Source organism: Zophobas morio, unplaced genomic scaffold, assembly GCF_036711695.1.
Source record: "Zophobas morio isolate AGI-343-1 ecotype UQ-CSIRO unplaced genomic scaffold, CSIRO_AGI_Zmor_V1 ptg000005l, whole genome shotgun sequence".
Lineage (NCBI taxonomy): Eukaryota > Metazoa > Arthropoda > Insecta > Coleoptera > Tenebrionidae > Zophobas > Zophobas morio.
Genome location: NW_026972110.1, coordinates 7,720,884 through 7,734,392, shown reverse-complemented (window position 1 = coordinate 7,734,392; position 13,509 = coordinate 7,720,884). Strand labels below are relative to the sequence as shown.

At 32.2% G+C, this 13,509-nt stretch overlaps 1 protein-coding gene across 3 annotated transcripts in view; it reads right to left on the bottom strand.

The window, feature by feature from the left end:
• LOC135122558 (neuroligin-4, X-linked-like) overlaps positions 1-13,509 on the bottom strand; it is a 399,568-nt gene that overhangs the window by 59,994 nt on the left and 326,065 nt on the right. For all 3 annotated transcript variants that reach the window (XM_064046822.1, XM_064046821.1, XM_064046820.1), the window contains exons 5-7: positions 11,299-11,499; positions 11,053-11,215; positions 6,130-6,616 (exon numbers count right to left, since the gene is read on the bottom strand). In XM_064046822.1, coding sequence (XP_063902892.1) covers positions 6,130-6,616; positions 11,053-11,215; positions 11,299-11,499 — 851 coding nt within the window. The remainder of the gene's footprint in view (positions 1-6,129; positions 6,617-11,052; positions 11,216-11,298; positions 11,500-13,509) is intronic.

Here is a 13,509-nt window from a genome sequence, read left to right as displayed (position 1 = left end):
ACCGTCTCACATTATTGTTGATATCCCTTTTGCTGACGCTCACAATTTCATGCAGATCTCGTTTTCCTCCATAGTGCTTGTTATCAAGTTTCGAGATATTCAGTGTGAATCGTTTTTCGCGAAACCCTCTGAGTGATAGAGTTAGGACTGTATTTGCTAAACCTGTACCACATACGTTCCATAATGTGCACGCGAATTTAAAATTTATTGAGCTGTTAAGTGTTTGCCCCTTTATAAAATATAAAGATCGTTTTAGGGTATTAATTGATAAAAGAAATAATAATACGCATGAAATTGGGGTTATTTTTTTTTTAGAATAAAATATTGTTGAAATGTTATCCTAAGGTCTGTAAAAATGAACTGAATAAAAAAATCCATTAAGTCTGGTTGAAAAGTGGCTTTTAACATTTTGTTGCTAACACACCGATTAGAGGAAAAAACTCTTTGTTTTTAAACGCATATTTTGATTAAGTTATTTTATTTATTTATTGCATTATCTATACTGCGTTCTATTTTAAGTTGAAAAGGTAGAAACTTAATGCATTTTATATGAGAAAATCCACAGCTGTGTTGTCAGTTTGATTAAGTATTGATTTTTTGAAAAAATCGGTACATGACGTATATGTTAAGATTTAACTTATTTTTATCAACATTTTTTTGTAGATTCATTTTTTCTCGAATTTTCATGATTTTTAAAATTACGTTTTTCTCTTTACCAAGTCATATGCTAATCTTTTCTATATTTTATCTTAATTCTTTAACACTAATATAACTAGACACTAATGATTCTAGCAATGTAAAGGTAATTATAGTGGTCTCATTATTTCTTCACCAAATCTGTGTTTGTTATTTGAGCGAAGTGTATTGAAATTTTCAAGAATGGGGATCACGATACTAATGAATAAAAAAATTCAATCTAATTTAACGCCCGGTTCGTCAGTGTCTGAATTAGATTTTTTTGAGACTAAAAGAATTATCTGGGGTTTCGACGGAGTGAATTGGTCTTGACACGTCTAAAATATTAATCAAACTGATTGAGTCACTCCCGGAGTGAGTTTCATAATTTTTGTAAACACAGAGTCTCGCTCGCTCTGCGAGCCTTATTTAACCAATATGACCGCATTATAAAGCTTGGGTGCTCCAGTAACTTTTCATAAGAGATACTGTTATGTATATATATAGGCAAGTATTAATTTATTATAGGATTTATTGTGATGTGTTGACAACAACATATTTCTCAATTTTAATGTTCCAGTTTATTTCCCAATAATGTTTTAGTTACTAACCGTGTTAAATGATGCCTTTAAATAAACGAGAAATGAAAAAATGTATAAAGGTGGCAGGATTCTATAATTAGCTATTAATATTAATACGTTTGAAAAGCTCGCCTTCGTTTGGGTCCTACTATATCTGGAGTTAATCCCCTCGGATTTACTCCAGATATATTTCTAACCCGCGTTGCCAACCACTGATTTTCTTAAAGCAGTTTTCACATTTTTATAATAGTCAATATATTCTTGTAGCTTTCGTTTAAATTGCTGCTTAAACATTTGAAAAGTATTAGATTCAATGGACAATTTTATATTTCTTTTTTGCTTGTCAAGACCCCTTGCTTTTTGTTTGTTCCAAACTTCTTATATATATTTTAGTTCAGTTCATATTAATTAAATGTTTACCAGCTGTCGTTGATATTTCTCTTATTTCACAATACCGCTCTGTTGACAGTTTGAAAGACTACCCTTAATTAAAAAATGCGTACTTGTTACTGTTAGTATTTTTACGGTCCTCGTTTCCTTATCGAGTCTAATTGTAGGTCTTAGATTTCTGTTCTTTTTATTCGCATTTTCTTGGACTTTCTACACTTTCAAATACTTGAACATATGGACGTGCGAACTACTAAGATCATCGTGAAAAATTACCTTAAAGCACTTTTTTTGTTAATTTTAAATTATATAAACACTTAACATTTAACGAGGCGTTTAGCAACGATTGATTGGCGTAGGGTCGGTCACGTGGTACTTTAATGCCGTGTTAAAAATTTAATCACAAAAATATTTAACTAAGCTTCTCTAAATCGGGTCTTACGTGTTTATATCATTGTAAACGTAATTTTGCATTTTAAAAAAATATAGGAATGTCATATCTGCAATGTACTAAATTACGGTGAGGGATATTGATATTCTGTAAATGCCATTGATTTTAGGTTGAACGCGGACAGAGATACGTTTTCAAAATATAAGATAGCGAGGTTTCGTCTAGGACACAACTAAATTCAACAGGAATTAAGTTGTCTAGATTTATATAACACTAGGTAATCTTTATAGGATGGTATATTATGATTGTATGTACTAAGTAACATAACTAACATACACTAGATTTTTGCATAAGAATCTATCGTAAACAAACTGAAAATATGAAATCCGTGCGAAATATTATATTTTACTCATATTTGCATCTTTTTCAGCACTCGACATTGCAACTTTTGTCTGAAACAGCTAACTAAAAAACAATGACTGGCATTTTGTATGATAGGGTTAAATTATAATTTGATAATTATCAACCAACTCATTATTGTTATCACGACTCTGTTATTGTGATCAAATTTATGAACGAATATCAGTATAACAAGTTACAGAAGAATTGTATGATGTTCGCAACACCACCATTGTTTTTAAATTAACGATTTGTTCACATTTATGTTTTCGTAAATCATATTCTGGAAGAGCATTACAGGTTTAGTTATTTAGTAAGTTGTAAATGCTTAACCAAATTCATTCGAGGGAATTAAGATTTGCTGCCAAGCAAGTACACCGTCTCATAAAATATCTCGTATTCCAGACGTCGTTTTCATTTATCCCTTGTTCTTTATGTCCTTGCCAATGTGAGTGAATTTTCAAGCGGTTAGTTATTCGAATATGACATTCAAAAATCCTACGAAATCGTTACTGCTTCCTAATTAAAATTTTATAACTCACTTTGGTGAATTTTAAGAAACCTCATGAGTCATGAACTACCATTTTATTCAGGAGTGTGTATAGTATGTACCGTACCCGTCTTCTGGTTTTTGTGTTTTGATATCAGCTTCTGGTTATAAATAAACATTTTTTACTATTTGTTATTTATTTGTATTTTAACAGTTTACTGTTTCCAAGCTTTCCTGTTAGTTTATTTTATCCTGCTTAATTTACTCTTGAAGCTTCAACATGAATGACCAATCTTGGGGCGTGGTTAATACAAAGTCTGAATTTCACAGGAACTAGACGTTGTCATTTCACTGTTAAAATAACGACGCAGAATCTTGCAACAACATTCTATTATGGTTATAGAACAACTAGCCGACGAATTAAAATATATAGTTATATAGCCTATAGCCTTCCTCGGTAAATGGACTATCCAACACAAAAATATTTTTTGAATTCAAACCAGTAGTTTCTGAGATTAGCGCGTTCAACCAAACAAACTATTCAGCTTTATAATATAAGTATAGAAGTATAGATAAGTCTGGCATTCCTAACTTTTAATTTGTAAATGTTTTCTATGTATTTGCTGTAGAAATCTCAAACGGCATGTAGTTGTTGAGTTGTGAGGATTTACAGTCTAAAATATATTTAGTAGTTGTAGTCTGACTGTCATACTTCGTGGATGTAACACTTTACTTCTTCCAAAAATAATATATGATTAGCATTATTCACGTTTGGTTTTCTCGGAAACGACAACAAACTTATATTTTCCTCTAGATTAGACATTTATATTTTTAAATGCGTTAAATATAGTAACGAGTTTGGTTCAACGTATTAAAAAATATTAAATGACATCACTTGAAGTTTACATATTCCACTCTAATATCTTAACTTTTTGAAAAGATAACGGGTGTTCAATGGAAAAGTCACTGAGAGTAGGCGTTGGAATATCATTTCACCCAAACGGCACGTCTGTTTTTATAGTGAAGAGAAAAGGCCATAAAGAACAACTTTTTTAGCCGATATGAAGTTTGAGGTCGACGCCTACAAATCAGATGACGTTGATGAATTTTCTTTGACCGAGATACACACAACGTTTTTTAGGCGACCATACAGAAAAATAATTGGTTATGGAAGTGGTTTTGAGGTTAGAAAATCTTTTGTCGTTATTGGTGGAAAAGTCTTGCAGATTTAGTAAAAATCAAACTGCCACTTTGCTCCTCTACTAAGAAAAAAATTGGTACCGTCATGTTTCATAACCAGATTCAGTAAAGGTGGAGTTCAAGTAACGACGCTTTTGGCTTTTTCATTTAAAACAATGTTGTTCAAAAATACAAGGCCAAGGATGCAAATTTTCGATATCTGAGTACAAGAAAGTGACAAAAGAGTCCGAAAAAGTAATTTTGACATTTTGGTACAAAAAAGTGGCACTTTATGGACGTGATTGAGGACGTAAAACCCCTAAATTTGTAATGGTCGCCTAAAAACATTTTTTAGGAATACGTCATATTGTTGTAAGTTATAAGTTTCGCGAAGAGTTTGGTTGTGTACTTTTGACATTAACTAATGGTTTAGTGTTTTAGTTTATTGACGGGAATCCCCTTTATATGGAATAATTAAATACAAGTAACATTTGACTCAAACTGGTTTAAATTAAATATCGTAAATTAAATTCATCTAACCTTTAAATTAAATCCAGTATTGTGGTGTGAGCTGAAGATTAACAGTTACTAATGACACCAATAATTATTCCACAAAGAATTGAATCTTGGAATTACATATTTAGTAGAATATATTTCCTCTTATTTTCATAATCTGCTCGTAAACAAGGGGGATTGGCCTCTTGTTAACCTAGTTATGGATGAGGAGAATTCATAATTTGTTCTATGAAGCTGTATGACTGGATTATTCCTTAACATCCTCCTGAGACAATTGAGACCAAAAAGTTCCAATATTTCTATAAACGTTTAGAAAATGTGTTAATTAATCCAACATTTTTTTTATGTTTCAGAGATTATGGTGCAAAACTAAGTTTAGTGGCAAATAATGCCTCAAGTCCCAACACATCTATAGTAAGCGTGTATAATGGAATTAATATGACATTGTTTGTCCTCCAAAAAGAAATTACATAGCACTTGTCCATATTATTTGTCATATCACTAAAACCTCCAAATCTTTCTAAACTCCTTAAACTACTTTGAAGCAGAGGACAATCATAAGTTAACGATAATTCCCTGAAGATATTTAAATCAGCAGTAAGTAAAAGTACTTTACAGTGTGTACCACATTTTAGGATCTCATAATTAAACAGAATGAGCCACAGTGACTGCTTTAAGACACCGTTGATTTAATTTAAATCGAAACTGGGAGGTAGCTACCAATCCACCAATTTGTAACTTATTTGCAATAAACCTGTTGATTCAACTAACAAAGATGTCCTTTAGTAATTGCATAGCATCTAATCTATGTACCAAGATTTTGTGATTGATTCTATCCAGGGTTTTAGTGAAGTCTTCATAAATGGGATTCATTACTTGCAAAGCTATCAATAAATAGTAGAAAATAATAGACAACCAAAGATTTTTTGACTAGAAAAAATGGATATGTGTCTCAAATGTTAAAAATGACGATAAATAAATAAACACGAAAAAATAACAACACGAGAATTTTCCAGAACTCAAATTCTAGGCTGTATGTATTTTATTAGTTTAGTAAAACATTCAAAAGGATATAAAGATTTAAAAAAAACCGAATGAAATGTTTTAAAAACAACGAAGATATACGAACATAAATAAAAAACAACCTGATGTTGCTGTGCTGGAAAGGGATAATGTGAACCATTAATAGCACTGTCAGTTTTTTAATAATTTAAAATTTGTCTTTAAATCTAAAAAGCATTTTGGTAAACGCAAATGTGTGTGTTAAATTATTGATAAAAGAATATTAATATTTAAAATATATTTTTTGCATTTGCAGAGAAATCAGCACAGATATAAGATCAATTTTAAACTTTTAGTTATATGTCCAAGTATTTGAGACATTAGAGTAAAAAAAAAGAGGTAAACGACATCAAAACGGATGAATCATACAATTAAGTGCTACACCACTGAGTAAATAATTACACATACACTACATACACATTACATTATTACACTGAAGATGGACTTACCTGAGGATAATCGCTGTCCTTCGTCTGATATCCAAAATGAAAGAAATAGGTTTTGGCTCCTCTCCGGGCGTGCAAGTACGCGACCCGGATTAACGGCGACACTGTATGTCCGTCACTTAACGCCTCCATTGTGGAGTCCCTAATATTGATGGGATGCTGTATCGGCTTATCCCAGTCCGTGTATTCGTTTCTAATCGCGGAAAAAATCTCGTTCAAGTGGTAGATGTAAGCGTTTCTAACGTAAGTCCTTAAAACACGATTGCGTTGGTCCTCCTCGAAACCGTACTGAATATCGGCGGCACTAAAGTCACTGTAACTCTCGGTGGTCGTTGTGCCCAGCAGCACTTCGCACATGATGAAGTTCTCGCTGGCGTGCTCCATGGCGAAGGACGGGTCAGGGCTTTGAAGGTCCATAGGGAGGGATGGAGCGATCCTTGGCATGAATCGTACGGTTTCCAGCTGGACGTCGAGAAGAGCCTGGAGTGGCCTATAAATACGTCGTCTACATGGTATGCATGTAAGTACTTTCACGGGGAATGTTTTTGATGTATATCGTGTAACGTGCTATATTCAAATTCAGACTCTAGTTACCACCCGAGTATTGATCGAATCGTTTTGCGTTTAAAGAAATGAATAAGCTGGAACATTTTGTTTTAGAGTCGTAAAAAGGAAACGCAATTTATAGTTGGAATTGAAATTTCAATGTTGAAGCACAAACTTGTAAAAATTTATTGTGTTCGCATTTCGAATTTAACGTTCGGAGTGGAGAATCTCCTATTTTGGGGCGCTATAAATTAAAGCGTATTTTTTTCTTTCCTAAAACCGGCGGACCTAAATTGCGGACCAACTCCATAGGTGGCCCTAAGCCCACCGTGACATTACAGATCAACTAAGGGATTAGTGCAACACTGCAGGTGCCTCTATATTTCCTCACTAATATGATACATGTTAAAACCATAAGAGATATATCTTAGGTTAAATTAGAAAGAAGTCACGCTATTCATCCTTATTAATGGCATCAGTCGCATGATTTTTGATGTTTTTGATATTTTAAACTTTCTAACAGCCGGTTTACAGAAACTCAGAAAAGAAACTAAATATTTAATTGCGATAAAATTGTTAAAGAGGCGTTAAAGTAGCATGTGATCGACTCTACGCCAATTAGAGGTCGCTAAACGCCTCATTAAATGCATGATTAACTTATTCTACGTTAAAATATTCTATAAACCGGCCCTAAGTCATTGAAGTTTTGAACGTAATTCACGCTGTTTTGTTCCCATGAGATACAAGTTCGGAATTTTCATTAATTCATTTAATGTGAGCATGTATAGATTTGGTTAGTTTGTCTGCGTACTGGCATTTACATGTACAATGTGAGTATACCGTTGTACTTAGAATTTATACTGAGTGATTGCAAAATCGTACATCAAGTTGGCTGTGGAAAATTTGTCACTGAATATTTAGTAAGAATTTGCTGCTTCCGTGCGGTAGGTAACAGTCTAGAACTGAAGCTAAATTACTGGTTGCCTATCTATGAGGCAGTGAGTATACAATTCTGATATATTCATCTAAAACTGTGGTATAGGTTGTGTTTATTTATAAAGGCAAAAAGTTAGTCTGAAGAGTTCAAACAATATTTTCTCGCCCTCTGAAGCTTTGCCAATAACTCGTGGATGTCAGAGTATGTTTTTTCATAAAGATTTCCTATCAAACAAAATCGAGAAAAAACTAGACCAATTTTTATATGACACCTTTTGTAATTTCAAAGTAATCTTGTTATACATAATTCATTTTTGAGCAAAATGTTACATTACCGTAGAATTTGAGGTCGCCAGAAAGCTTATTTGTTCCATGGCTTTATTATTGACACGAAGCGATTGGCTAGCTCTTTGATTGTTTGGTTTTATTTATTCTTTCTAATTAACTGAACTTATAAACAGATTAAATTTTAAGCCGACTTCGCAACATTGTAAACTGATCGGTCACATAGCAACAGCAATCAGACTGCTTGTAACCGCAACAACTTGAAATTGGACCAGAGAACATAGAGAAGCGCTATAGTTTAAATTAACTGACGGTTGAGGACTCCGAAATTTATGTTGGCAGCAGTGTTTGGTTCTAACTAGGAATAAAATTAACTAGAAGAAATGTCACAATATTTTTAACGACGCGTTTTACTTTCGACAAATTGACACTAGATTTACCAGAATATTACAAGCTGCTTACTGTTTCCTTCATTTTCATTCAAGTCACACGAATTACAATTATAGTGAACCAAGGTTTTTATTGGCATCGACTTTTTAAATTTGGCGCTTGCCTTTGGCGGTTGAGGACTCCAATGTCAATAAGGGTGGTTTTGCAAAATCAGCCTCTATGTCGCTTCTCTATGTTCTCTGATTGGACCATCGTTACTTGATTACACTAGTTTGCAGCAGTTTTGTACAAAAGTAACGGAGTAGCGTTTCTAATGTACGTTTTTCACATTAGGTGGTAAAATAATTTTTATTTGATAAGGTCTTAGGCAGGTGAGCGGATTTATTACCCTTATTGTGACGAACTCGTAAAAATTACCGCAAGTTGAGCAGAAATTCAATCATAACCTATAACTATATTTTTAGTTGAACTATAACACTACTAATAATACAGTGCTATTCCTAAGAATTGAGAGGGCATGAGAAATTATGTACAAAATAAATCTAAATTTTGGGTTCTAACGAAAGTGTTGTTGTAACAGATTTAACTTATGTCAAGTTTCAAACTAAATGATCATAAGTTTGATTTCATTATTTTTAACGCACAGGCATAGGTGAAACTAAAACAAATAAGTAAAATTGAAACAGATCAACTATTAAACGGTTTTAAATTATATAATTATACAGTAATTTATGTGGTAATTAATTGGATGTATAACGTTAATTATGGCACACGGTATTTCAAGGTAAACATTCAGGAGATCATAAGTGAATTTGTTGGAAACAACGTTACACCAAAATTAAAAATTTTGATTTCTCAAAAAATGCGCTTAACGTGGACAACAGACTTATTAAAGCGATTGTATGTTAAATGTGTTTAAATCAGATTACAGCTAATGCAATTTTGGGCTTAAATATTTTCTTTTTTCTTAGAATAAGTCAACGAAGCAGTTAACGTGATTTCTTTTTAATTGCATCAGGACTGGTGCTCGTAAAATTCATCAGCCGAAAGAATTAAGACATTTTAAGCCACGCAAACTTAAACGTACATTATATTTTAACACTATCTTTCGATTTTTTTATTCAACCTTATTTACGATTCAGACATTGTACGTCTGAAATTATACATCGTTTATAGTACGATTATTTAAACTTGTATGTCAATGAATTCAAATTGATAAAAAAATGGCATATTTTTAAAAGTAAGTATGTTCACTAACAAACTGTGGCCAGATTTATATCATGGTATCAAAGTGAGAATAATTATTATTAAAGAATTGACAACGTACAAACAAATGGAACAACAATTTTCTGATATTTTACTGCACAAGAATCAGAAATTATGAAATATCCAAAATCTCAGGAACAAGACAAAAATGTCTGTTTTAAAATGATATATGAAAGTAGGTATTTTGATATGTACAACATTAATATTGGCAACAAAAACATTTTGGGGATTTAATTCTATTTCTAAGACAAAAAATGTTTTAAGATCTGTGTTGCAACGTTTTGCGGAGAGATAAACTTTGTTATGGTATTTATTTAAGCCATATAGACAGTGTTGAAAACAATTAAAACGTTTCAATTTTCCAGTATCGATATTTCAGTTTTGTTTTAATACTCCATTTGATTACTGCATCTTATTCAATTTTTGGTTTTCTTTCTTTCAATCTGTCGGCGTGTCTCTTAAAAAAGTAAAAAAACTGCAGTAAGCATCAACTTTAAATACAGAAAATGCTTACAAAAAAAGAAGAAAAACAAAACAAGGTAAACTAATAAGATACAGAGTGTTCGATTCAACAAAGCGCATATGTCTATCTAACCTATTGCGATTTTTTTAATCCTTTTTGGAACTTTTTTTGTGTGAGGCAGAGAGGCTTTATTTTATAACTTTTTTTTTCGAAAACAAAAGATAAATAAATTTCAAATTACCCTTTAATGAAATGGGAAATATTAGTTCTTTCGAAAACGAATAAATTATCCCATTATACCTTATTTGAACTACTTATTTTTTAGAATGACAACAATTTTTACGTCTAAAAACTACGCTATAGACTTTTTTTCGTAAGTCACTTTTGTCCACCACTTCATTAGAAATTGGACAACTCCTCAAAGCTGTATTTGAATTTATAAATTTAGATCAATCAGTAATGGTGATTTTCAGAAATCCTAAACTAGCTTCCTTTTATATTTACAGTTTTTAAAATTGATGAAATGCTGTCAGTGCCACTTTAGAATTAGCTTAAAATGCGGTTTCCTAAGTCTAAGTCTCATTTTGTTTGCTATTCGTTTTCCATTTGCAGTGATTTTCATAACAAACAAAACTCGATAGTTTCGTCGAGATTAAAAGCACCACTTAATAATAGATTTATGTGCTAAATCAACGGAAACTATTCCATCATTCCTAACATATGTGAAGCGTCGTGGAAATTGCTGTTACAAAATATCAGTTTGAGACATTCCTTGCAAATTTAAAGTTGAGTTACATCGCGCGTAACAGTTTGAGATTACAACCATATTAAAATTTGATGTTGTTTTTGTTGATCTTAGTTAGTTAGTACCAAGTAATCCAAAATTAGGCAAACATAAATAAAAATCAAGAACGTAAAATCAGTTCTACGCCTCCTCTAATTGGAACTTGTGTGTAAATTTATGTGTGGGGTTCGGAGCAGTGCTTTCAGGCACACCCCCACAGTCAGCGCCCCCGTCTTATTTATTATTATTCTCTTACCGGGATCTGAGGCAAGGAGCTATATCTTCGTTTTCATCCGTCGAATCGGTTCCTAAGCAACCCGTTTGTTGTCCAACACTAACCCGCAGACTGTTGGGATTATGAATTGTAGCCCAAGGACTGAGTGCTGTGCCACTTAGGAGCACCACCCTTTTAAAGAGCCCTGAAAAAGATCGTCGATTTTAGCGCAATCAAGCCCCCGCGATGCGATGATCTAAATAATTAATAAGGACCGTCTTTAAGTACCTTTGGAATTGGGAGAAACAAAGAGTAAATTAACTAGAGCAGCCCCGGTATCGTGACCTACTAAGGTTACACGGCTGGGGTCTCCTCCGAATGCTGCAATGTTAATCTTAATCCAACGTAGAGCCGCAGCGATGTCCTTAATCCCCAAGTTTTCCGCTGAAGAGTCGCTTTTATCGAAACTTGCTTTCGTACGTAAGAAACCTGCGGAAGAAAACAATCACAAGCTTTGAAAAAAACACAAACAATATTTCTAGATGTAAATGTTGAGAAGTTATATTTATGGGAGTTTCAAAGAGAACTCAGGGGTGGAAAAACAGTTTTTCATTAACGTAAAGTCTTTTCGAGTTAACTGTCCACTTTAAATTCAGGTAAAACAAATGTGCTTCTTTGTAATCAAGTGTATAATACGCGTAGGATTGCTCGACATTCAATAGATGAATAGAAGTTTAAAACTTGAAGTTTGTTCGAAAGTAAAATCACACTTATATAAGTCTATGAAAATGTGGTTCCAAGATTTGAGAAAAGTCAGTTTGTTATAAGTTTCTCGTGCTACTTAACACGTAATTCCACTTGGTATTAACCTGGATTTTATTTTTATTTTACTTAATATTTATGCTACACGTCAAATGTAACACTAAATAAAAAAAACTTCTACCAGTTTTACAAATGCTCCTAGTTCAATTAAACCAATCTTAACTTCAAGACGACGTCGTTGTAGTGGCTTCAGACGACGTGATGAAATAGAAAAGACTTCTCTCAAGGCTCAAACTTCTAATAAGGTATGTGGATTTGAAGACACGTAAATTGTCACCCTAGTAGAAGTTTTTATTTTCATTTCTATAGATCTAGGTTGAATATTCGCGCTGCAAGTTTATGAGATGGAAAAATTGTTTTAATGTTCTTCAACTCTGGTAGAAGCAGTATAACTATATTATTCCTTTTTAACCACTTTGTACGTTCATTGTTGTCTTTTAATATAACGGAGCATAGATGCACATCTTGTTTTAAGATTAAATTTTGCTGAAATTGTTTGTTGTTGCAGATTGAATTCTGACGCACAAACAACTATATGTACAGGAAACGATTAAATTTTAAAAAGTTTATAAAAAGTCCTGTTTAAGAACATCGTCAACTTTTTCCTTTTTAAATGGACGACTGAGCGTTTCCCTACTTCTTGAAAATGGTATTTTTTCTAATTATCACAATAATAATTTGCAGGTTTGCTTGCAAAAAGGTTATAATTCAGTCATCATAAAAAGTTATTTTCGTGTAAAAAGTGATTATTTCCACCATATTTTCTTAATTTTTTTTTTATATTGTATTCTGCTGTATCCTATTGCATAACGGATTTTTGAAAATTATCAACAGTGAACTTCTCTCTCCGCATTAGTTACAGTGAAGATGAGGAAAATTCATTGCAAATAAATTTTTGTTTAGCTTTTTGGTATTTTAAATATACTATATAAAATGCTAGATATTTCTCTAAGCAATCTAAAAAAAAAAATTAAATCATTACAATTTTTTTTTAAATAAATAAGACACCAAATATATACAACCAGAATATTAATAATAACTTGTTAATATGATGTTGGTATACTATTTCAATTTCTATAAACACATTAGTTTAGGTATAACGCTGCTGGACTTTTCTAATAAGAACTAATCCGAATTTTGGGGAAATTATATTATTCGTTTCCGAGAAAACTTATAAAATAATAAATGTAAACCACAAGCTCTTTCAAAAGCTTCTTCAGCCACATCGCTTTCTACAATAAAAATTATTGTAAGATAAAAATTTGTGTTCCAAATATTCCCGTCTCAAGAAAAGGTTGCCCCTGTGGGAACTTTTGATTTGCATTATTAATTCCTCCTAAAAACAAATTTTTATTTCTTCCAACCAATTGTGCACGACTAATCTTATTTAATTATTAAATTTTATACGCACAGTTTAATTCTGAAGTTTGCATAAAATTACCTTAAGACAGTAAGTTCTCAGAATTTTGGTATACATAAATGCATTTTTTCATGCTAGATAAGTAAGTAAAAACTATTACTGAGGAACAAGCCACATGTGAAGTAGTAATTTTTTATAGTAAGGTACTTAAACAAATATGGGCATGTACCCAATATGTAAGATTATGGAGGGTACTGTTTTAAAATAGTTGTTTCAATATAAATTTTGACGAATTAAGAGTTTTTTTTTTAACAAAT